Source organism: Jaculus jaculus, chromosome 15 (genome assembly GCF_020740685.1).
Source record: "Jaculus jaculus isolate mJacJac1 chromosome 15, mJacJac1.mat.Y.cur, whole genome shotgun sequence".
Taxonomy (NCBI): domain Eukaryota; kingdom Metazoa; phylum Chordata; class Mammalia; order Rodentia; family Dipodidae; genus Jaculus; species Jaculus jaculus.
The window spans coordinates 37,281,139-37,306,567 of record NC_059116.1 but is presented as its reverse complement, the minus strand read 5'-3'; the positions used below and the strand labels follow the sequence as shown (position 1 = coordinate 37,306,567).

The 25,429-nt window shown below is 54.0% G+C and overlaps 1 protein-coding gene across 1 annotated transcript; it reads left to right on the top strand.

The window, feature by feature from the left end:
• Positions 1 to 12,105: 12,105 nt before the first annotated feature.
• On the top strand, positions 12,106 to 24,444 carry Nrtn (neurturin). Its single transcript, XM_045135380.1, has 3 exons — positions 12,106 to 12,385; positions 22,034 to 22,231; positions 23,944 to 24,444. The coding sequence occupies exons 2-3, from the start codon at positions 22,063 to 22,065 to the stop codon at positions 24,366 to 24,368; spliced, it is 594 nt and encodes a 197-aa protein (XP_044991315.1). The 5' UTR covers positions 12,106 to 12,385; positions 22,034 to 22,062; the 3' UTR covers positions 24,369 to 24,444.
• The last annotated feature ends 985 nt before the right edge of the window (positions 24,445 to 25,429 follow it).

The following is a 25,429-nucleotide window of genomic DNA, read 5'->3' as shown; positions in this document are numbered from 1 at the left end:
AAGCCATATGGAAGCCTACTTTTTTGGACAATGGCACACCCAGAAGCCATAGATTGTTACTAGAAAAATTTCAGTGCCAGAGATGGAATACCTTCCAGTGAGTTGTTGGCCAGGGAGATCCCTGTTGCCTCCAAAACATTACAGGCCATTGCCTATTGATTTCCTACCAGGAATAGATGGTAAGACCCTATTGTTGAAGACTCCACATGCTTGGGCTTCAAGGTCACTGAGAAATCTTTCTGGAGCTGAGCTCAAAACCTCATCCCTGTGTACCAGCTGACAGAAAGCTGGAAAAAAACCTATGCAGCATGCAGCCCTATGGGAGAGAAAAAAGTCAACAGTGGAGGTAAACAACAGTGGGCACTGAAAGCCTTAACTTTGACCAGCCATGCCAAATGAGCCAATGGGTGCAATAGTGGCATATCTGTTATGGGGGAAACCAATAGCTCACAAATTGGACTGGAGGCCCACTCCATGGGAGGGAATACATGCCTGATACTGAAAACCCATGATGGGGAGGTTATGAGCTAGGACATAACACCTGCTGATGTCTGGCTAAATGCTAAAAATAATGGCTAAAACATAGTATGTTCATCAAACTGCCTGGCAAGCACTTCTCTTAACATTCATACTCATATATTAATGTTACTCTCACTTTTGGTTAGAGAAGCTTCTCTTTTCAGATGGTGGTGACCTTTGGGATGACTGACTTAAAGGCACCACAGTGCTGAGAAGAAGTGACAGAGGAGTGGTCAGCACTGAAACATCTTTATCACAGCATACAATGCTCAGGGTCCATTGTGGAAGAAGTAGCAGAAAGAATGTAAGAGCTAAAGATAGGATTCCTTACAATGTACTCTTTCAGACACAAAATGGCCTAGATAGCCATGACTTTGCAATGTCTGGCACTACCTGTGCAAGACCCTCATAATAGGAGGAAAAGATGATGACATCAAAATAAAAGAGAGCCAGGTGTGGTGGCATACACCTTTAATCCCAGCACTCAGGAGACAGAGGTGGGAGGATCACTGTGACTTTGAGGCCACCCTGAGACTACCTAGGTCAACCTGGGCTAGAGTGAGACCCTATCTCAAAAAAGTGAGCTAAAGGAGACATAAAGGGTAGAGAAAGGAAGGGAGGAGGATACTTAATAGGTTGATATGTATATAAGTAACTACAATGATTGTAATGGGGAGGTAATATGATGGAGAATGGAATTTCAAATGGGAAAGTGTGGGGGTGGGGAGGGAGGGAATTACTATGGGATATATTTTATAATCATGGAAAATGTTAATAAAAATTTTAAAAAAAGTAAGCTAACTAACTAACTAACTAAATGAATAAATAAATAAAAGAGACACTAATTGAGAAGGGGAGGGAATATGATGGAGAGTGGATTTGTGAAGGGGTAAGTGGGGAAGCTATCATGGTTTATTGCCATTGAAAAAGTTAAGAGGCTGGAGATAACTTACTGGTTGAGGTGCTTGTCTGTGAAGCCTAATGGATCCATGCTCTAATCTCCAAACCCCATGTAAGCCAGAGGCACAAAGGCAAGTACAAGGTCACATGTCCAGTAGGTGGCACAAGCATCTGGAGTTCAACTGCAGTGGATGAGGACCTGGCAGGCCAAACCTCTCTGTGTGTCTCTCTGGTTCTCTATTAAAAAAGTGGGGGGGGCTGGAAAGATGGCTGCTGGGCCAAAAGAGGTCCAGACATGAGGCCCAGTGGAACTTTCTGAGCCTGGCTAGAGTTTGGTGACCTGTTTTTGTCCTATGACTTCTGCATAGGAGTGACTCAGCAAGGCCTGACCTAAAACTGCCTCCACCCAGCTACTACAAAGGTGGTGAAATATTATTGGCCCTTAATCCTCATCCAGTCCTAAGACTCCCACCCCCTACCTTGATGCTATATAAGTGCCTGCTTGATACAGTAAAATGAGATCCTGCTTTGACAAGTCTCCCAATTTAGTGTGGTCTCTCTCCGATGACTAGGAGGGGGACTGGGTCATTGACACTCACTATCCCACTCAGCCCCAAGGAGAGACCGGCGGGACCAGCTCTCCTACAGCCCTACCTGCCAGAGAGCTCGGCAGACTGGCACCCAACATGGGGCATCTCTCTGACAGAAGAACACTGATGGGCAAATTGGTCTGTGGGTAAGTGTACCCTCATAAATTATGGGGCAGTCCACATCCAACCCAAATCCCTATCGCTTGCCTGAGCCCTTGTATCAATCCCTAGGCCCCTTTGGAAGCACTCCCTGGTCCTCTAAGGGTCCTACACCCTCAGGTCCCCCTACAAATCCTTTTCAGAACCCCTCTGTACCTCCGTCCTACTACGGGGATAGCACCCCTGGGGGAGAAACAACCAACCTCTTCCCTGTCAACGTTAACCCTGGCGGTAATCACCCTGCCGCTTGGTACCCCTGGGAGGCTCATGATCTAAAGGACCTTAAAAGGGCTGTGTCGGAGGATGGACCTAATTCCCCCTGGGCGGAGACCATCCTCCAGGGTTTGGCTCATTATCAGTGTACCACCCAAGATTGGAAAAACCTTGCTAAAGCCGTTCTTTCTGGCCCCTTGTACATAAAGTGGTGTGCCTTCTTTCAGGATGAGTGCCGTACTCAGGATGAACAGAATCAGGTCGCTCAGCCCCCAGTCCCAATCACCTTTGGCATGCTCTTGGGCACCACTGATGTGTTTTCCATGGGCCTCCAGCAAGCTTCCATCCCTGATCCGTAACGGGATCAGGTGCGGGCTTTGGAAATGGCCACATGGAGGACACTGGAGGAAGGCCCATCTGAGCCCCCATCACAGGAATCACACAAAAAGCTAGTGAAGACTTGGCCACCTCCACAGAGAGGGTTGAAAAGAGCCAACAGAGAAAGTTCCCCCCTGGTCCCCTACACTACCAGTTCATTAAAATGATGGTCTGGGAAGGCATGACGAGTGACCATAAGTTGGCCTGCACTGGACTAAAAGATCACTCTATGAGTAAATGGATTATAGCCACCAAAGACGTGGGACCCAGCTTCCATCAAGATAGGGCCATGGTGTCGGCCTTGCAGGCTCCTTGCCATGAGCATATGGCCATCCTGGTCTGTGCCCTCCAACAGATCTCAGGGGGAAAGGGGAGATCTTATTTTGGGTGCAGCAAAGAGGGTCACTTTAAAAGGGAGTGCCCCAATCAGGCAAAGAATACCCCAACAGTCCCTGTGGCCCCTAATGTGCCTCGTACCCCTTGCCCCAGGTGCAAGAAGGGGTTCCATTGGACCAAGAATTGCAAATCCAAGTTCAGCCTTCAGGGTGAGCCTTTAAACTCCCCCAGGGGCTATCCCCAGCCCCGTTACACACTGGACCATGCCCCTGAACCTGGGACTAAGGCCAAAAATGACACTGGGGCCAACCGCACTGTCTCTCTTGAGGAAACAATTTGGCTGATAAAATGTCTTCTATGCCTCAGTGTAATACTAATTAGAAAGGAAGAAGTCCCTCTTTCATGGCACTTAGTCCCTGGTCCGCCTTTACTTGGTGTGGGCAGACAGTCAACATCCTGGGAAACGGCCAACTGGCAGCCCTGGACTGATCTTGACAGTAACCATGGGGAGGTGCACCCTCTGGTGATCAAGGCAGAGGTAGGAGGATCAACATGAGCTTGAGGCCACCCTGAGAGTACATAGTGAATTCCAGGTTAGACTGAGCTAGAGTGAGACTCTACCTCAGAAAATAAAAAAGAAAGAAAGAAAGGAAAAGAAAGGGAAAGGAAAGGAAAGGAAAAGAAAGGGAAAGGAAAGGAAAGGAAAGGAAAGGAAAGGAAAGGAAAGGAAAGGAAAGGAAAGGAAAGGAAAGGAAAAAAGAAAAAAGAAAAAAGAAAGAAAGAAAGAGACTTGAGCTGGAGAGATGGCTTAGCGGTTAAGGTGTTTGCCTGCGAAGCCTAAGGACCCAGGTTCAATTGCCCAGGACCCACATTAGCCAAATGCACAAGGGGGCACATGTGTCTGGAGTTCATTTGCAGTAGCTGGAGGCCCTGGAGCGTCTATTCTCTTTCTCTCTCTCTCAAGTAAATAAATAAAATAAAATAAACTTGAAGCTGGAGAAATGGTGTAGCAGTTAAGGCATTTGCCTGAAAAGCCAAAGGACCTCAGTTTGATTCCCCAGAACCCATGTAACTCAGATGCACGTGTGTCTGGGGTTCATTTGCAGTGGCTGGAGGCCCTGGAACACCCATTTTTTTCTCTCCCCTTCTCCCTGTGTCTTTCTCTCAAATAAATAAATAAATAATTTAAAAAAATAAACTTGCCTGAAAAGGCTAACAACCAGAGTTTGATTCTCCAGTACCCATGTAAAGCCAGATGCATAAAGTGACGTGTGTATCTGGAATTTGTTTGTGTAGCTGGAGGACCTGGAACACCTATTCTCTCTGTCTGTGCCTCTTCTATTTCTCTCTCTCTGCTTGCAAATAAATAAATAAATAAATAAAATATATTAAAAAGACTATTGGTCAGGCAATAAAGCCACAGATTAACTGCTGGGACCTCATGAAATTACAGCAAAAGACACTGTAAATAGAGCAAAGAGGCAATCTATAAAATGGGGAAAAAAAATCTTTACCAGCTATACATCTGATAGAGGATTAATATCTAGGATATACAAATAACTCAAAAAATTAAATAATAAGAAATCAAACAAGCCAATTAAAAATGGGCTATGGGGGCTGGAGAGATGGCTTAGTGGTTAAGCACTGGCCTGTGAAGCCTAAGGACCCTGATTCAAGGTTCAATTCCCCAGGACCCACATTAGCCAGATGCACAAGGGGGCGCACGCATCTGGAGTTCGTTTGCAGTGGCTGGAGGCCCTGGAGTGCCCATTCTCTCTCTCTCTCTCTCTCTCCCTCTTTCTCTCTCTGTCTGTCACTCTCAAATAAATAAATAAAAATAAAACAAAAAATTTTAAAAAATGTATGTGGCACCATGCCTAGTTAAATTATATTTTAAAAAGGGGAGCTACGGAACTAAATAGAGAGTTCTCAAAAGAAGAAATACAGGGCTGGAGAGATGGCTTAGCAGTTAAGCGCTCGCCTGTGAAGCCTAAGGACCCCGGTTCGAGGCTCGGTTCCCCAGGTCCCACGTTAGCTAGATGCACAAGGGGGCGCACGCGTCTGGAGTTCGTTTGCAGAGGCTGGAAGCCCTGGCGCGCCCATTCTCTCTCTCTCCCTCTATCTGTCTTTCTCTCTGTGTCTGTCGCTCTCAAATAAATAAATAAATAAAATATTTAAAAAAAAAAAAAGAAGAAGAAATACAGATGGTGTATAAGCATCTGAAAAAATGTTTGACATCCCTAGTCATCAGGGAAATGCAGATTAAAACTACTATTTAGATTCCATATCACTCCTGTCAGATGGGCTACCATCATGAAAACAAATGACCATAAATGCTGGCGAGGATGTGGAAAAAGAGGAACTCTTCTACACCATTGGTGGGAATGTAATCTGGTCCAGCCATTGTGGAAATCAGTGTGGAGGTTCCTAAGACAGCTAAAAATAGATCTACCATATGACCCAGCTATAGCACTCCTAGGCAAATATCCTAAGGACTCATCTCATTACCTTAGAGATACTTGCTCAATCTTGTTTATTGCCACTCAATTCACAATAGCTGGGAAATGGAACCAGCCTAGATGTCCCTCAACTGATGAGTGGATAATGAAGACATGGCACATTTATACAATGGAGTTCTACTCAGCAGTAAAGAAAAATGAAGTTATGAAATTTGCAGGAAAATGGGTGGATCTGGAAAGGATTATACAAAGTGAGGTAACCCAGGCTCAGAAAGCCAAGCGTTGCATATTCTTGCTCATATGTGGATCCTAGCTACAGATGATTGGACTTCTGTGTGAGTAGGAAGAAAACTCAGTAGCAAAGGCCAGTAAGCTAGAAAAGATATATAAAGGGAAGAGAAAGGAAGGGAGGGGGTACTTAATAGGATGGTATTATATATATGTAAGTAGAATAAAGTAAGAAGAATAGATTAAAGGCCCAAGAAGAAAGAAAGTAAGAAGAATAGATTAAAGGCCCAAGTGAGGTCAGGGGGAGAGATTGAGTAAAGGAAAGGTGGAGGGAGGGCTAATCAAAATCTAAGAGGATATAAATAAATCATATGGAAACCTACTTTTTTGGACAATGGAACACTCAGGAGCTGTAGATTGTTGCTAGAAAATTTTCAGTGACAGGGATGGGATAACTTCCAGTGAGTTGTTGGCCAGGAAGGTCCCTGATGCCCACAAAACATTATAGGCCATTGCCAAGGCTCTTGGCTTCCCACCAGGGATAGATGGTAAGACCCTATTGCTGAAGACTCCACATACTTGGGCTGCAAGGCCACTGAGAAATCCTGCTGGAACTGAGCTGACAACCTCCTTCATGTAGAGCAGCTGATAGAAAGCTGGAAGAAGCCATTCTGCATGCAGTTCAATGGGAGAAAGAGAAATCACCAATGAAGATACTCAACAGGGCTGGAGAGATGGCTTGGTGGTTGAGCGCTTGCCTGTGAAGCCGAAGGACCTCAGTTCGAGGCTCGATTCCCCAGGACCCACGCTAGCCAGATGCATAAGGGGGCACACGCATCTGGAGTTCATTTGCAGTGGCTGGAGGCCCTGTCACGCCCATTCTCTCTCTCTCTCTCTCCCTCTCTCTCTCTCTGTCTCTCTCTCTCTCTCTGACTATTTCTCTCTCTGTCACTCTCAAATAAATAAATGAAAATAAACAAAAAAATTTTAAATAAAGAAATATTTAAAAAAAAAAAAAGATACTCAACAGTGGACACTGCAAACCTTATATTTTGCCAGCCGGGCCAAATGAGCCAACAGGTGCAATAGTGGCACATCTGTCATGGTGGAAACCAACTGCCCTCTAATTGGACTGGAGGCCCGCTCCATGGGAGGGAATACATCCCTGATACTGAAAACCTAAAACAGGGGAAGTCATGAGCCCTAGGGGTGTAACATCTTCTGCTGTCTGGCTAAATGTATATATTATGCTTATCAAACTTCCCAGTAAGCACTTCTCTTGATGCTCATACCCTTATATTAATGCTACTCTCACTTTTGGTTAGAGAACCTTCTCTTTTCAGATGGCAGTGACCTTGGGATGACTTAGAAGGTATCATGGCGCTGGAAAGAAGTGACTGGAGTGCTCAGCACTGCAATATCTCTATCACACCTTCCAAGGCTCAGGGTCTGTTGCAGAAGAGGTGGCAGAAAGAATGTAAGAGCCAAAGGAAGGGTAGGACTCCTTACAACGTGCTCCCCACCAGACACAAAATGACCTGGATATCCTGATACTACCTACACAAGACCATCATAAGAGGAGGAAAAGATCATGACATCAAAATAAAAGAGACTGAGATGGGGAGGGGATATGATGGAGAATGGAGTTTCAAAAGGGAAAGTGGGGGGAGGGAGGGTATTACTTACCATGGGATATTTTTTATAATCATGGAAGTTGTTAATAAAAAAATTAGACAAAAAAAGATTATTGGCTCTGAACTTGTATAAAAGGAACAGGCCTTCACCCCCAACTTCACCTGAACCTCACTTCGTAGCCTCAGATACCCCCAGACTCTAGGACACTTTGAGACACCCTACAAGACTTCTGGCCTCACTGTTGTTCCCAAAGTCTCCACAGCTTCTGGGGTGGGAGACACAGTGGCTTCAGCACCCACACCCCCAAACCTTCCATGACTTGCTACTGCCCCAACCCTGTGCCCCAGCTCCCACGTTCCAGCATGACCCCACCTGTACCCCTCACTCTGCTCCCACACTGCTCAACCCGAGCCGTTCATTCATTTGAAACCCTTCACAAATGAGCCGTACTTCCTAGCCTTCATATGCCTTCATATAGGTCCTCCTCCCCTGGGAACACCGTTCCCTGCTCCCAACTCTGGCTGACTACCACGGTGGAACTCGCAGAGGACAGGGATCTGTCTGCGTCTCTGTGTGTCCCCAGCACCCAGCATCAGGCCTGATACAGGGCAGTCCAGGCCCCACATCTTATAGCTGGGGAAACTGAGGCATCAAACAACCTGCGCTGGTGTGGGGTGTCTCACCTTCTCAGAGGCTGTGGAGGGGTGTTTATCTACTTTGTTCTGTTCCAAGGTAGGGTCTCGCTCTAGCCCAGGCTGACCTGAGACTTGGCCTCGAACTCACGGAGATCCTCCTATCTCTGTCTCCCGAGTGCTGGGGTTAAAGGCGGGCGCCACCACTTCGTATTTTTGAAAAAGTATCTTAAGTAGCTCAGGCTCACCTCGAACTCGCGGCAATCCCCCTGCCATTAGCCTCCCACCTTCGTGGCCACCACCCGATCCCTTCGTTCCTCCCTCGGCCCTCTGGGCTCCCTCCCCGTGTCCCGGTCCTCGCTGCCAGCCAACCCCTTATCTGACGCCACCGCGCTTATCGGCCTGAGGCAGAGAGAGTCCCCCGCCGCCGCCAAGGACTTGTCCCAGCGCGGCGCAAGCTCCGCCCCCGGCTGCGAGGCCCGGCCCGCACCCCCGCAGGACCCCGCTCTGCCCGGCCTGATGTGTTCCCCACCTTGCCGGCCGCAGACCCTCGGGCGGACATCGACCCCGCGACCCGAGGCTGTCGACGGCCCCGCCGGGACAGCCAGCTCCTGTTTTTGCCATCGTGGCCCGTGCAGCTCTGCTCTGCCTGCCGCCCACGGGCCTCTCGGGTCCCAGCCCCGCCTCGCCTGGCCCTGGAGTGACCCCCAGCCGGGAGAGTGTGTCCAGATGCGGGGACCCATCTGGGCCGGGGGTACAGTGACTCTGTCCACTCCGTAGTCAGGAAGCTTCAAGAAACACGTCTCTCTCTCTCTCTTTCTCTTTTCATTTATTTACTTATTTTTGTCTTTTCGAGGCAAGATCTACTCTAGCCCAGGCTCTCCTGGAATTCACTATATATTCTCAGGGTGGCCTCGAACTCACGGCGGTCCTCTTACCTCTGCCTCCCGAGTGCTGGGATTAAAGGCATGCGCCACTACCCCCTGCCCAAGAACACTTCTCGCCTCCCAGGATACCTCGAGAGCCCCGCAAGGAGGAGAAACTGAGGCCAGACGAGCCTGTCTCCCACGCTGCGGGATAGTGGCCATGCTTAAGAGTACGGCTAAGAGCCACGGGGGGGGGGGGGAGGGAGGAGATGGAGGGAGGACAGAAGATTCAGTGAACACTCAGCCACTTCTACCCCGCGGGGACGGTCCCTGGGGGACCCTGGGGCACAGCCCCAGTCCCACCAAACCTGGACCAGGTCCTAACGCTAAGATGGAAACTTCTCCACCAGCCAAGTTCATATCTTGGCCATGGTCCTCCAGTCTCTCAGATCCTCCAACCACGATCAGGACACTTCCCCTTGGGAGCAGTGGCCTGTGAGAGAAGTCAGGGGCCAGCCCTGGAGTGGGGGGGCCGACAGTAGAGGAACATTCCGTGAAGTCATCTGGCCACATGTTGGAGAGACCTTGGCTGTGTGACCTTGAGCCTGTTGCATGACCTCTCTGATTCTTGGGTTACTTACTTACGTGGTCATGGGCCATGGGGCCATGGAGCAGGTAAGATGGCAGGGAGGAGGCATCCAAGAGGAACTGATTTTGGGGGCAAATACTGGGTAGAGCGGCAGCCAGGCTTGGAGCCTCCCCCTCCTAAGTTGATTCAGACATGGATGAAAGATCTCAGTGTCTTTCTGAGCCTCAGTTTCTCCACATCCATCTGGGCTCTGGGAAAAAGACCCCAAGAGGTCTCACCCTACCCCCAACTGTAAAGGTGGCATGAGAGAGGTTGAAGCCTTCGTGACACCCACCCCACCCCCTAGCCCAGCACAGCCCTGGGCTGGGACAAGAGAAATTTGAAATAAAGTATTGTAAACACCGCGTTGCCTCCCGGAGAGCCTGGCTTTGACACTTTCTCTGAAGGGGGTGCCACCACAGGCCTGGTCTCCATGGAGTGTTCCCAGAGGTCACAGTGGGGGAACAGGCCTCATCTTAGCTGGGGGTGGAGGACTCTGGAAGGGGAGGAGTGTCGGTGTGCGTCCTAGTTCCCAGCTGAGGTGTGTGACTCAGAGATTGTCTGTCACTGCCTGTGTGTGACTGGAGAGGCCATAGGGATGGATGGAACCTGTGCTTCTGGTGTGACCACGTCCGGCTCTGAGCTAGACCGCCACTTTGCACCTCTGAGGTCGAAGAGGTCTTCTACGTGGGTGTCCCTAAATGGGGTCACAGGTGGGCGCGAGTCCCGCATCCCCACCTTCCACCCCTCTTGGCCCCACACCCACACCCCGAGGAGGAAGCAAGTCTTTCAAGTCGCTGTTGCCAGGGCAACCGTTTTTTACTACCGTCCACATGGTGGGCATATGTGTGTGTGTCCTGCGCCCCATGTGCCTGCCCGCCCCGCCCCCACGCCTCCCAGTCGCGGCAGGGCCGCGTGCGCAGAGGTGGCCACGGGGCAGCTGGTGACAGCTTCATGGTGCTGGGTCTATGGGGGTGGGCTCTGGCCGGCTGTGTGTGTGTGTGTGTGTGTGTGTGTGTGTCGCGCGCGCGCGTGCAAGGGCCACGAAGCCTCCTCCCCGCCTGGCCCCACGCACGTGCAGGAGTTGTGGTCGTGCCGTGAGCGCGTCCGTGTGGCCCCGTAGGTGTAACCGGAGCCATGGCTGGGAGAGGATGCGCTGTTGCTGTGGAGCTGGTGCGTGCACGCGTATGCATGTGCGTGCATCAGCAGAGGGCTTCAGTGTACTTGACGTGTGCGTGCCCGTGGGCAGAGTGCCTCGAGTGTGCACAGGGTCCGGCCTGCGAGGACCGGGAGAGGGGCGATGGCCTCACCTGGGGCATGTTGGGGCAGTCCTGCCCGAGCCCCCCTCATCCCAGCCGCATCCTGGTTTCTCCGTGGGTGGCACGCGGTGCATGCCACTGACATTCACCCGGCCCCTGAGGAGCTGCTGAGTGCCCCGCAAGGGGGAAATGAGTCACTGGGAGGAGGGTTAGCAGCACAGGGCACAAGGGACGTCCCAGCGCGGCCTGAAGACCGAGCTGCCAGCGGGGTTCTGGTCCCCGCACCCCGATTCTCGCCCGCACCGCACAATCCCCAGGCAGGGCTCGGGTAGTGTGGAGGTGCGGGAGCGCATTAGAGGCCCTAGAAAGTCTAGCTCCACGAGCTTCTGGGAGCCAAAGCGTGTCAGCCAGTGGCCCCAAGAAACCAGACGACCGGAGAAACCAGAGCCCCAGAACGCAGGCTGCGGACAGGTCTGGGAGGAGCTGCGCGCGCTTGCGCGGCACGAGCCAGGGGGCGGGGCCTGGGGGAGCGGTTTCTCGGCAACCAGGCCTGGGGGCGTGGTTATGTCATCTGGCCCCGCCCACCACACCTCCGCGTCAGCCTCGCTCCGCCAGGGGGCGCTCAGGGAGCGCGGCCGTCGGGGTGGCTTGCCAGGGAGGGGGTGCTGGGAAGGGAGGGGACGTGGGGACCCCGCGGGACCCTGAGGCCACGGAAGGGAATTCCGGCTGGGCGGGGTCCGCTGTCTTCGTCCCTGGGCTGGGGCTGCGCTCTTGGGGCGCTGTCACCGTTTCCTCGGCCCAGGGGACTTCAGGGAGAAGGTTGCACGTGCGCTTAGGGCTGGGGGGGGTGACAGACGCTGCCGTCGGGGAACACTGGGGGTCCTGGGTTCTTCTAGGAGACCGTGGGGCCTCGCGGGACGGGCGGAACGGGGCGGGGGAAGGACGGAGCTCCGAAGCAGAGCGGCCGCCGGGGTGGGTCGACCGAGGGTCAGCCTAAGGGTCTGGATTGGGGGACCCGCAGGGGCACTGTTGGGGTCGAGGGCGCAGATGGTGGTGCGCATTGGGCCCCGTGGCGTCCACGGGCGGGGAGGGAGGTTCCGGGTGGGACAGTGACTGTGCGACCCGGAGGTGCGACCGTCCAGGACCCTCCGCGTGTCTGCCACCTGCGCTCGGGCCGCGCGCCAGGGCTGTGGGCGGCTCCGTCCCGTGGAGCTCCAGGCCCCGCCCCGCAGTCCGGGCCCCGCCCCGCAGTCCCGGCCACGCCCCCTCGCCCCTCCAGCCCTGCGGTGCGCGGCGGCCGGCAGCAGCGGGAGAGCGCGCGGGTCCCGTAGTCCCAGCGCCTCTCCACTGTCCAGGGCATCCCGGTTCCCGTCCTCACCACCCCAGGATGAACTAGCGCGCCCGGGGAAGGGACAGGGGAGCCCATGGCCCGGCCCGTGTCCTGCAGCCCCTGCGATCGCCTCCACACGCTCGGGGTCTCCGGGTCATCGCGGAGCCCAGCGGCCAGGATGGCGCACGAGGTGGCCGGGGCCGGGCCGGGCTCGGGCGGCAGCAGAGGTCACCACTGACGGGTCATCTGACAGGTAAGCCCAACCCTGGGGTCTCCAGAGAATCCCACAAAGTACACTGGGCGACACTCGGGTCGTGTCAGAGGAGGTGACAGGTTTGTGCGCACGGAGGCCACCGTGCCCGACGGGGCACTCCCCACGGGTGGCTCTCCAGGCTGGAGATCCGGGAGACCACTGAGTCCCATACCTAGCTCCAGGACGGCGACACTCCGACGGCGCCTTGTGCCTGTGGGTCTGCAAACGGGGTGTTGTGCGGACATAGGGGTCGCGCTAGAACGAGACCGTCCCGTCGGGGCCCCGCTGCAAGCGCAGAAGTAAACATCTGTCAGTGGACGGCCCTGCGACGCGCCACCGCCGCCGGGGACACCGTGTCCTCGGTAAGGGCTGGGCTCCTGAGCCTCTAATCAGCCACAAGAGGGCGTGGAGCCCTTTGGAGGAGAGTGTATGGGGGGGGTCCCTTAAGGGAAAAAACTCAGATTGGTACGGGGGGGGGGGCATCTTCCTCACTTTGGTTCACAAAGCGATCCGGGCTCCACCTTGTACCCAGAGGTGGTTTCTGTGCGAGGAGTCACCACAGACCCAGGGTTGCTGCCAATAGTGGTTAGACTTCAGGTGGGACTGGAGACAGTCTTGTCTCTACAGCACGGTGCCACAGGCCTAGCCAGTTGGGTACATGGTGGCTTTTGCCAGTGTGGGCCACCAACTCGAACTGGGGAACCAGAATTCTGTAGAGTCTGGGGCGGGGGCTTACTGGAGACTGGATCCCTGGTTGTTCTTCCCTCCCGCCTGTCTGCCCTGCCCCGTCCCTGTCCCCCACATCCGTCCTCTAGTTCCATGACACTCTTTGTGTCTCTAAGTGCCCGGGGCTGAGGAAGCCCCGGTGGGGCGTGACAGCCTAGGCGGATGTCAAAGGAAAAAGGCAGATTCCAGTCTCACCAGCTTCTCTTCACCCGAACCCTTGCCTGGGGGCCCGTGGGTACCCCTCCTTTCATCCTGGGACTTCTGGGGGGGGGCTGAAAACCCAGCTCCACCTCTCCAGGCAGCTGCAAAGAATTGACTGGGGTACACCAGAAAAACAAGCCTCCTCTCCCCCTTCCCCGTCAGCGGAACACAGCGTCCAAAATGCCACCAGGAACATTGGTGCCTCGTGCACCAGGCCGCAAACACCCAGAGCCCCAAGCGAGGATTTCCGAACCTTCAGCTTCAGAAAGGCAACAGGCACAAAGACAAGCTGTCCTTTTCACCCGGGTTAGAACAGTGATGGTGGCGGGGAGCTTGGGTGCTGTCATTGAAAAGACACACTCAAACCGGTGGATACAAGGTCAGGGAGGCAGGCGTAAGGCCGTCTGTGATCCACTACAAGGTAGGAGAGAGAGTCGGATGGGCGCCACAAGGGGCTGGGAAGGATGAGGAGTTTTCTTAAAAAAATAAGACAAAGCCAAAGGACCCAAGTTCGATTCCCCAGGACCGATGTCAACCAGACGCACAAGGGGGCGCATATGTCTGGAGTTCGTCCCTCTCTCTCCCCTTCTTTCTCTGTCAAATAAATAAATAATAAACTATTTTTTTAATTGGGGGGCTGGAGAAATGGTTTAGTGGTTAACGCACTTGTCGGCAAAGCCTAAGAACCTGTGTTCAATTCCCCAGTACCCATGTAAACTAGATTCACATGGTGGCACATGCGTCTGGAGTTTGTTGGCAGTGGCTGGAGACCCTGGGGTGCTCATTCTCTATCTTTCTCCCTCTCTGTCTCAAATAAATAAATAAAATATTTTTAAAATATTTTATCTATTTTCAAGCAGAGAGAGAGAGAATGGGCACCCCAGGGCCTCTAGCCACTGCCAACAAACTCCAGACCCATGTGCCTCCATGTGCATCTGGCGTTACTTGGGTACTGGGGAATCAAACCAGGTCGTTAGGCTTTGCAGACAAGCACGTTAACCGCTGAGCTGTCTTCTCCAGCCCGAGTAGTTTTCTAAGTGGGGGAAAGGAAGGGCATTGTATGTGGAGGGAATTACATTGGCAAAGATCTGGAAACAGAAGTGTGTGGCCTATGGGAGGAATCAGGGTATTCTGCTGAGAGGGATGGAGGGAGATTATACTGGAAGCTTGGCAGGGGAAGAATGAAGGGGGGCGCACAGGATAGACGTAGACGTGGAAATAGACACATATGCAGGTCCCTAGTATGTCCAGACCTCCCCCCCTCCCCGCCCCTGTGGGGATATTGTGGCTGAGGGGTGGGGATTTCCTGCAACAGCGCCTCTCCCAGGGTTCCTCAAGATTGGACAGGGGACCAGGCCTCAAGGCCCAAGAGGGAAACTTGATAGACAAATACAGGATTCCTAATCTGCTCATAAGCAACTTTTAAGCACCACGCAGGCCCAGTGAGAGACCCACTTCTTTCCAGCTTGCAGTGGGGAAACTGAGGCAGACAAAGGGAAGCGATGGCCCCTTGTACTCTGCAGATTTCCAGAGACTACCTATGCCACTGAGCAGGGGCCCATGAAAACAGCCTTGTCCTTGCCATGGTGGCCCTGGTGGGAGGGAAGCAAGAGTGGAGAGTTCAGGTGAACAGGGGCCCATTCAGCAGGAATGTTCTAGAAGGTTCTATGTGGAGGCCAGAGGCGGCCTGTTCTAATATTTGGAGCCAGGCATGGTCACTCACATCTGTCCTCCCAGCACTCAAAAGCTAAGACAGGAAGATCGTGGGTTCAGAGCCAGACTAGGCTACTGAGCAAGACCCCAACTCAAAAAATAAACAAGAGCCTGGCATGTTAGTACATGCCTTTAATCCCAGCACATAGGAGGCAGAGGTAGGAAGATCAGTTGGAGTTCAAGGCCACCTTGAGACTACATAATAAATTCCAGGTCAGCCTGGGCTACAGTAAGACCCTTACCTCGAAAAACCAAAATAAATAAAAAGATAAAATAAATAAATAACAAGAGAAGAAAGCAGGCTTCTGGATGTCCTGGAAGAAATCAGGCAGCAGCCTCAGCCCCCAGCCCACATGAGCCTCCTGCTTCCTTTATGGGGAAACCACGGCCTGGAGAGAGAACACCATTCCAGTGTGAATAACATCAGAAGCTTCAGACCCCGCCTGATCTGAATTTGGGGGGGAAGGAAGAGGGCAGGGTAGCTCCCTCAACTCCGTAGGAACCCCAAGGCCGCTTGCCAGTGACACAGGGGTCAGAGTTCCATTCCCACTTCTGCCTGCCTCGGTTTCCCCGTGGGCCAGATGGTCAGTGGCCTGCAGTGTCATGGGGCCTCTGTCCTCTGGGCCTCCTGCCAGCTGCTCAGCGCCAGCCCTCATTAGCTTGATCCCATCAGCCATGTACCAGCCCCCCTGCGAGTGCCCGGCCACCCTGTATTCATGCTGGAGGAGGGAGGGATGGGGGAGCACAGGAAGGGCTAGAGGCTGACCCCGCAGGCCTCTGGGCTCTCACGGCACACTGTCCCTTGGGCCCCCACACACCAGCCCAGCCCTACCCCAAGCTTTGGCTCTTGCACATCGGTCCTCTGACTCAACTCCAAAGCTGCCTCCTCCCGGAAGCCTTCCAAAGCGCACCCAGCCCTGGTCACTAGTGCGTCCTCTTGTCATCATTCTTGGACTACCAACATCCAAATCCCCGTCTAAGATTTTACATACACATACACTTTTTTTTTTTTTTTGCAAGGACAGAGGGAGAATGGGCACACCAGGGTTTCTAACCACTGCAAACAAACTCCACACTCATGAGCCACTTTGTGCATCTGGCTCTACATGGGTGCTAGGGAATTGAACCTGGATCCTTAGACTTTGCAGGAAAGCACCTTTACCGCTGAACCATCTTTCCAGCCTCACATTCCCATCTCTCTTCCATCTGTACTATCTGTCTCTCTCACTGAACCAAGTCCCTGGTCCCAGCCCAGGCCCTGGCATACAGTTGGTACCAAGAAGTATTTGTTGGAGGAACAGGTTGGAGGCAGAGCCCAGGCTGGCTGCTGCCTTTACTCTGCTGTGCGTCTTAGGAGAAAGAGTCCTGCCTCTCTGGGCTAATCTGCTTCTCTTTTCAGTGTTGCTCCAGGGTCTCTGGGGCTGGGGTAGCTGGATCACTGAGAGAAACAGCCCAACCCCAGCTTAAAACAGTGTGCTTGTAATACTGAGCCTCAGTTTCCTGGGGCGGTGCATGAGGCTGATAACAGGATCTTTGTCAGGGTCTGTGGGAGGGTCTGATTGAATGGTGACCCTTGACTAGGTGCAGGGCACTGACCAGTCCACACAGCTGAATGCTGCATTTTCACTGCTGTCAGAGTTTATGTCTCAGAATGCGAAGGGGCTGCTGCAATTGGGGCTTTGAGGCATGAGTAGGAGTTTGTCTACCAGTGTTCCGACCCCAGCATAGCCACTTGTGCTGTTGGACCCTGAGTGAGTCACAGCCCTTGCACCTGTCAGATGGGAATGGCGGGTACTAGGCACAGAGTACTTAGATCAGTACCCACGGATCTGCTGTTCCTGTGGGCCGGTAGAGTGACTGATAATCACTTTCCTGGTCACAGGCCCATGGGTAATTCCAGAAGCCTGTCCTGTGTGTTCCTGGGAAGCACCACTGGGGCCTTGGTCCTGGTGCTCCCTGCCAGGTGGGGGTCAGTTGGGGGTATCTGGCCCCCTCAGCCACCCGCAGGCTGCCTGGCCCCTCAGCTACATCGGAACCAGCTGTGCCTGCCAGATGTTCTTGGTTTGCCCCCAGATGTGTGTCGCCCACCCCAGACTCTCAGTCCCGGCAGTGAGCGGGGCAGGGCCCAAGGCTTGGAGAGACACGTGGGAGACACATCTGTCATCTTGCTTCAGAGAGACCCCACCCGCCCCACCCCATCCCATCAGGGAACCCCAAGGACCCCCACAGCCAAGTGGGATGGAGCTGGGTAAGGGGGAGACAGCTGCTGTAGGAAGTCCAGCCCAGCTTCTGGCCTGGGTGCTGTCAGCACTATAGGGAAACTGAGATCTGGGTCCTACCATGTGGGCTCCAAAGCCCCGTACAATCTTCCAGCATCAAATGGCCCTAAAGACAGGCGTGCTGGTACACAATGTCACTCCAGCACTGAAAGGAGACAGGAAGATCAGGAGTTCAAGGTCATCCTCATAGTGAACTTGAAGCCAGCCTGGGCTACAGGAGAATAGCTTTTTATTTATTTTATTTTATTTTATTTTTTGGTTTTTCGAGGTAGGGTCTCTAGCCCAGGCTGACCTGGAATTCACTATGTAGTCTCAGGGTGGCCTTGAACTCATGGCGATCCTCCTACCTCTGCCTCCCAAGTGCTGGGATTAAAGGCTTGCGCCACCATGCCTGGCTATTTGTTTTATTTACTTGAGAGAGAGAGGAAGATAGAGAATGGGCATACCAGGGCCTCTAGCCACTGCAAACGAACTCCAGACATCTGTGCCACCTTGTACATCTGGCTTTCATGGGTCCTGGGAAATTGAACCTGGGTTCTCTGCTTTGTGGACAAGCACCTTAACCACTAAGCCATCTCTCCAGCACCCCCAAAAATTTTTTTTTTGTTTTAGTTTTTTTCCTTTTCTTTTTTCTTTTTCCTTTTTTTTTTTTTTTTTTTTGTTTTGTTTTTCGAGGTAGGGTCTCGCTCTAGCTCAGGCTAACCTGGAATTCACTATGTAGTCTCAGGGTGGCCTTGAACTCATGGCGATCCCCGTACCTCTGCCTCCTGAGCGCTGGGATTAAAGGTGTGCGCCACCACGCCCGGTCCAAAAATTTTTTATTGATGAGAGAAAGAGAATAGGTGTGCCAGGGCTCCTGCAAATTCATTTGATGCATGCGCCACCTTGTGTATCTAGCTTACTGTGGATCAATTACTGTGAATTGAACGAAGGCTAACTTTGTAAGCAAGTACCTTTAACCGCTGAGCTGTCTCCACAGCCTGAGACCCACTCTCAAAAAACAAAAAACAAAAAGCCTGGTGTGGTGGCACACACCTTTAATCCCAGCGCTTGAGAGGCAGAGGTATGGGGATCACCATGAGTTCAAGGCCATCCTGAGAGTACATAGTGAATTCCAGGTCAGCCTGGGCCAGAGTGAGACCCTACTTCAAAAAACCAAAAAATAGGCTTAGTGGTTAAGGCCTTTGCTTGCAAAGCCAAAGGACCCAGGTTCGATTCCCCAGGACCCACGTTAGACAGATGCACAAGGGGGCGCACACGTCTGGAGTTTGTTTGCAATGGCTGGATGCCATGGTGCGCCCATTCTCTGTGTGTGTGTGTCTCTCTCTCCCTCTTTCTCTGATAAATTAATAAATAAATAAAATATTTTAAAAATATATTAAAAACAAAAATAAAATACATGGCCATTTACAGAAAGCAGAGAACCCCATGGAAACCACTGTGAAGATGGGGAAACTGAGGTTTGGGAAAGGCAGAGGGACTTGCCTCTCACTAATAGTCAGTTGGATCAGGGAAGACTCCTAGTGGAGGCTCGGTAGGCTGCAGAGCTTTGCGGGCTGGACAGGAGCTGTACATAGCGAGGCCCCAATCTAAGCCTCCCACAGAATAAAGAAGACAACTGGGTGGAAGATAGGCCCTTTCCCTTTTGGCCAGGAAGCCAGTCCCTCCTCAGCCACCAGCAACACCCACAGAGGCCAGGATTTCAGCAGGACTAAGGCAGGGGACCCCGGGACTTGTGTCCCCAGACTAAGAAGGGCCCCAGCCAACCTCTGTCCCTTGGCAGCTGTTGGTGGCACCAGAGGGATCACTCAGTCGCTGTCTCCCTCCATGGGCCTGCAGGGCTTTCCAGGACTTAAATTACCCACAGGTTCTGCGCCAGGTTGAGGATGACTGTGGGCAACAGCACACATGCACAGTGTGGGCTGCAGGGTGCTGAGCAAGATCGGAGCCCCAGCCCTCAGGACAGAGGCCTTTGTGGCCTCCCCCCACTCCCCGGCCTTAGCCACACCTGTGTCACCCCCCTCCTTCATTGCCTTCTCCTCTCTAATTACTACTGTGCCGGAGACAAACCAGTCAGGTGACCCAGACAGAAAGGCCATTGTTAACCAGCTTATCAGCCTGCCTCTGCCCCCCAGAGCTCAGCTGGGGGGTCCCAGTCCAAGGCCATGGCCAACTGGGGCCAGCCTGTCCCACTGTCTCAGCCTGAGGTGTCACCTGGCCTAGCTGGGAAACCCAGGCCCCGTGCAGGCAGGCCACCAGCGGTCACATCGCAGTTCTACTGTGACCATGGCATGTCCCTTTCCGCACTGTGCCTTGGGCTCCAGTATGTCCACTGGGGATGAAGATGTAGGCTGTTTCTTGGGACTTTACTGAAGTTGAGCTGACTTCGTCTTGTTTGTGGAACAGAAGCGGGTATAAAATGGGTTCTCAGAACAGCACAGAGAGGCTGGGTAGCAAATGCCAGGGCTACTTTTGGCTTGTCCATCCTGCCTATCCTCCCTCTCTAGCCCTTTCTTGCCATGCTTCTTCCCCAGGGCCTTTGCACCCACTGCTCTACTCCCAACCCTGTCCCAGATTTGTCGATGGTTGGTTTTTGTTTGTTTGTTTTTGAGGTAGGTCTCATCTACCCCAGGCTGACCTGGAATTCACTCTAGTCTCAGGCTGGCCTCGAACTCACAGTAATCCTCCTACCTCTGCCTCCCAAGTACTGGGATTAAAGGTGTGTGTCACCACCCCTGGCTGTTTGTACTTTTTATTTTTATTTATTTATTTATTTATTTATTTTTGTTTTTTTTTCGAGGTAGGGTTTCACTCTAGCCCCAACTGTCCTGGAATTCACTATGGAGTCTCAGGATGGCCTCAAGCTCACGGTGATCCTCCTACCTCTGCCTCCCCAGTGCTGGGATTAAAGGCATGCACCACCACGCCCAGCTGTTTGTACTTAAAAAAAAAAAAAAAAAAACAACTGTATTTATTAGAGAGAAAGGGAGAGAGAATGGGAGTGCCAGGGCCTCTAGCCACTGCAAACAAACTCCAGATACGTGGGATCTGGAGACTTGAACCTAGATCCTTAAGCTTCACAGGCAAACCCTTTAACCGATAAGCCATCCCTCCAGCCCTGTTTGTACTTTTTAATGCTTCTTTTTCAGTCATCCCGGGCCTCATGGCTATATCCTGGACACTCAGTAAATGTGAGCTGAATGGACGAAGGTGGCCACGTGGACTTCTTGAGGAGGATGGACAAGACATGCCCCTGGAATGTTAGTCCCAGTCTTAGTATACAGTCAGCGCTTCATAAATAGGGGACTCTCGGGATAGGGCCGGTACATTGTCTTGTAGGATGGGACCAGCCTCTCTGTGGCCACTGGTGTCTTCATCTTGCCTATCTTTTTGTTGTTGTTGTTGTTTTTGTTTTTTTGTTTTTTTGAGGTGGGGTCTCACTCTAGCCCAGGCTGACCTGGAATTTACTATGTAGTCTCAGGGTGGCCTCGAACTCACAGCAATCCTCCTACCTCTGCCTCCCAAGTGCTGGGATTAAAGGCATGTGCCACCACGCCCGGCTTGCTATCTTTTGGGCGCCTGGCCTATAAGGCTGGCATGGAGGCAGATAGGGGAGGACCTGAAGCTGGGGCAGGTGAGCTGTCCCCCAGGTTGACCCCTTCCCCACGGGGCTGCATGGGGGCCGGAGCTCCCCCATCCACGCCCCACACAGCTTCACAGTAAGGAGGGTTTGAAAACAGCCACAGCCAGCGAGGTGGTGTCTGTAATCCAGCTTTCCTGCCGCTGAGGCGGGAGATTGACAGGTTGAGGCAGTCTGGACCACAGAGCCAAAACCCTGTCACCCCCTACCCCCACTCAAAGAAATAGCAGTGCCAGATGCTGATGGTGCCCAACCTTTATCTGCTTTGTGATTCAGTTTCCCCAGCCGGAGGCCTGATATAGATAGTTGGCACTTAATTAATAGCTGCGTCCTGTTCTCGGGTAGGCAGGGCCCAGGCTGAGGCCTTAGTGTGAGGCTGGTGGTCCCGGGAGGAGGCCACTGCGGATCTGGGCGGGGATATGCAAATCGCATGTAAATAAATGCAGATGACACGGAGGCGCTGGCTGATCGTCGCCAGCGGCCAGACGCTGTGCACCAGGGGACATGAGGCAGATGGGTGCGGAATGTAAACGGTTCGCGGGTGGCCTGGCCTTGGAGTGGCAAAGTGCGGGTTATTAAACACTGTATGCAGTCAGCACCCTCCAAGTCAGAGCGCCCCATGGGAGAAGTTGTGGAGATGGGAGTGGAGACATTGGGGGACACTGGTTGGCAGTCAGAAAGGGCTTCCTGGAGGAGCCACTGGGAGGGACTTAACGTTGGGTGCCAACTGAGGCTAGCAGCTGCTCAGGACGGCGTTCCAGGACTGGACAGTTTAAGGGAGGATGCTGAGTCCGGCTGTCTCCATCGCCCGGTCGCACAGCGCCACCTGCCGGGCGCCCCGCCCACTCCTGCCTCCCGTTGCTAGGATACGCCCAGCTCGGTCCAGCCCCAGGGCCTTTGCACTGGCATCGCCCTGCTCCAGATGCCATTCTCTAAATCCTGGCCCACCGCGACCGTGGTTCAATCCTGGACACCGCTGTCGCCTCCTCTGAACAGCACTGGGACCCTTCGGAGAGGGTGCAGCTCCCGCACAGAGCCCACAGCGCTCAGCCCGGCGTCCCCTCTGTGTCCCCTCCCGTGTCGCCGCAGGCTGGCCACCCGGTGACCGCTGGCCCAGGATGCAGCGCTGGACGGCGGCGGCCCTACTCTCCCTCGTGTGCAGCTCGGCGCTGTCGCTCTGGATGTGTCGCGAGGGCTTCTTACTGCTCGGGCCCCGCCTGGCGCCCGCCCCGGCCCTGCGCCGCCCGCCGCGCACCCCGGACGCCCGCATCGCCCGCCTGGCCCAGTGTAAGCCCCGCCCCGCCCCGCCCCAGGCCCTCGGGACTCGAACTCCTGGAGATGGGAACGGGACATACCCCTCCACGAAGACGGGCTCACGTGACCAGTGTCCCCGGCCACGTCACGAGGATTAACCTCGGGTTCACAGGGGCTGTGGGGCAGATGGGGATTAGACGGGACACCTGGCCAGGAGCGGGGAGGTGGACCCCGCAGTGACCTGTCCAGAAGCCGGGAAGGGGGAGGGACCCAGAGATAGGAAGAGGAGACAGGCCGGGAGGCACCCATCACTTGGCCCCTGTCACCCGCTTGAGTGCCCATGCGTGGCGCCCCGCGGGACTGGGAGTGGGCACGTCGGGTCTCGCCCAGGCGCTGCCCACACCACAGTCGTCCTTTCTTGTCCTCACAATGGACAAAGATAGCCTCAGGGTGTGAGTGTTACTTCCAGTCACTTCCTTTCCTAAGGCACCCAGACCCCAGTAGGGTCCCCTCGTCCTCACCGCCAGCTGCTGCCCCAGCGCCTCGTGGAATATCAGGGAGGGTCCTGGTTCGGGGGCGGTGGCCCAGCCCTTCCTACTAAGCCCCAGAATTTCCAGGACTTGAGCTAACACCAGGAGGGTGGCAATCCCTGCCCTGCGATTTGGATTTGGAGTATCTAAGGGTTGCATGTGTTCTGGGTGGAGACCCCTGACAGCTCAGCCACAGGTGAGGTGTGGAGGCCAGCACTAACCAAAGAGGGTGTGCCAGTGACCGTAGACAGCCCAGCATAGAGGTAGGAACAGTGAAGGCCCAGCAGGAGTAAGAATTTGGGGTCACACACACAGTGACTCCTTTTGGTATTAGAAAGGGTTTTGTTTTGTTTCTTGCCTCAAACCTTGAGCGATCCTCCTATCTCTGCCTCCCAAATGCTGGGATTAAAGGCATGCGCGACCATACCCAGCTTGGCTTTTCCTTTTATTTGTGTGTGTGTGTGTGTGTGTGTGTGTGTGTGTGTTTATTTCTTTGAGAGAGACAGAAAGAGAAAGGCAGAGAGGGAGGGAGAGAGAAAATGGGCGCGCCAGGGCCTCCAGCCACTGCAAACCAACTCCAGACGCGTGCGCTCCCTTGTGCATCTGGCTAACGTGGGACCTGGGGAATCGAGCCTCGAGCCGGGGTCCTTAGGCTTCACAGGCAAGCGCTTAACCTCTAAACCATCTCTCCAGCCCGGCTTTTCCTTTTTTCTAAAACATTCTCACCCTATAATCCCAATGTGGCTCTTAGAGATTCTCCTGCTTCAGCCTCTGGAGTGCTGGGATGACAGGCTTGTGCTAATCGTATCTGGCTTTTTTTTTTTTCTTTTTCCCCCGAGGTAGGGTCTCACTGCAGCCCAGGCTGACCTGAAATTGACTATGTAGTCTCAGGGTGGCCTCAAACTCACAGCGATCCTACCTCTGCCTCCCGATTGCTAAGATTAAAGGTGGGCGCCACCACGCCCGGCTGTCATTTTTTTTTTTTTTTTTTTGATTTGGCATCTCACTCTCAGCCATCCTCCTGCCTCAGTCTCAAGGGCTGGGGTGACACACACACCACGTGCCTCAATCACTGAGCAGCCCTGTCAGTGTCTGGCGAGTGGAGGCCTGGCGACCTTGCAGGGCCCCGAGGCCCGCAGTGACTTGGGCCGCCCTGGACAGCCGCAGAGTCCCGGGCGGGGACACGCCCTGACCCCTCTCTCGCTTCCTCCGCAGACCGAGCGCTGCTGCAGGGAGTCCCGGACGCGGTGGAGCTGCGCGAGCTGACGCCCTGGGCCGGCCGGGCGCCGGGTCCGCGCCGTCGAGCAGGACCGCGGAGGCGTCGTGCGCGCGCGCGCTCGGGCACGCGGCCGTGTGGGCTGCGCGAGCTCGAGGTGCGCGTGAGCGAGCTGGGCCTGGGCTACACGTCGGACGAGACGGTGCTGTTCCGCTACTGCGCAGGCGCCTGCGAGGCGGCCGCGCGCGTCTACGACCTGGGCCTGCGGCGCCTGCGACAGCGGCGGCGCGTGCGTCGGGAGCGCGTGCGCGCGCAGCCCTGCTGCCGCCCGACGGCCTACGAGGACGAGGTGTCCTTCCTGGACGTGCACAGCCGTTACCACACGGTGCGCGAGCTGTCGGCGCGCGAGTGCGCCTGCGTGTGACTGCGCCCGTGCGGAACGTGCCGTCGGGGCCATGGACTCTCGCGAGAACTGTGTTCATATAAAGAGTGAAAACTCGCGCCAGACTCTTTCATTTTCGCTCGGCTTTTGGGGAAGCTGCTGGGCCGGTGGCCACGTCCACAGCAGGTGGATAGATGGGATAGAGTGGGGTTCACCCGCCAGGAGATGTGAGAAGACAGGCGGTGTCCATGGCCTGGGATCGCAGCACTAAGGAGGCTGAGACAGGAGGTGGTCCATGGCCAGTCTGGCTACGCAGTGAGACCTTAACCTCAGAAAGGGGGAAGTGGCCAGGCATGGTGGTGCATGCCTTTAATCCCAGCACTCAGGAGGCAGAGGTAGGAAGATCACCATGAGTTCAAGGCCACCCTGAGACTACATAGTGAATTTCAGGTTAGCCTGAGCTAGCGTGAAACCCTACCACGAAAAAAAGGGGGGGGGGGTTGTCTGGAGAAATAGTTTAGCGGTTAAGGTGCTTACCTGCAAAGCCTGAGGACCTAGGTTTGATTCATCAGGACCCACGTAAGCCAGATCCACCTGGTGGCGCATGCGTCTGGAATTCACTTGCAATGCCTAGAGGCCCTAACGTGCCCATATTCTCTCTCTCTCCCCCTCTCAAATAAAATAATTATTTAAAAAAAAAAAACAGGAATGGGCTGGAGAAATGGCTTAGCAGTTAAGTGCTTGCCTGTGAAGCCTAAGGACCCTGGTTCGAGGCTCGATTGCTCAGAGCCCACATAAGCCAGATGCATAAACTTGTGCATGCATCTGGAGTTCGTTTGCAGTGGCTGGAGGCCCTGGTGCACCCATTCTCTCGCTGTCATCGCTGTGAGGTCAATCTGAGCTACATGAGGCTGTCTCAAAAGAGGCATTTGTGAGACAGGCATCTGTTTAGGAGAGACGGGACTAGTTACCACAAGTCTGCATCCTTCCCTGGGCCCTGGGCCCCACATCCCCATCCTCACCTCTTCACAGTGTTCCGTGGGGCACAGAAGGACAAGGGGTTGCTACAAGGTGGAGCCACTGGTGATGAAGACTCAGGTCTA

Bases quoted from the DNA above. Each gene is read 5' to 3' on its own strand.
- Nrtn (XM_045135380.1), top strand. From the start codon at position 22,063: ATGCAGCGCTGGACGGCGGCGGCCCTACTCTCCCTCGTGTGCAGCTCG. The intron at 22,232-23,943 runs GTAAGCCCCGCC...CTTCCTCCGCAG, and splicing joins CATCGCCCGCCTGGCCCAGT to ACCGAGCGCTGCTGCAGGGA.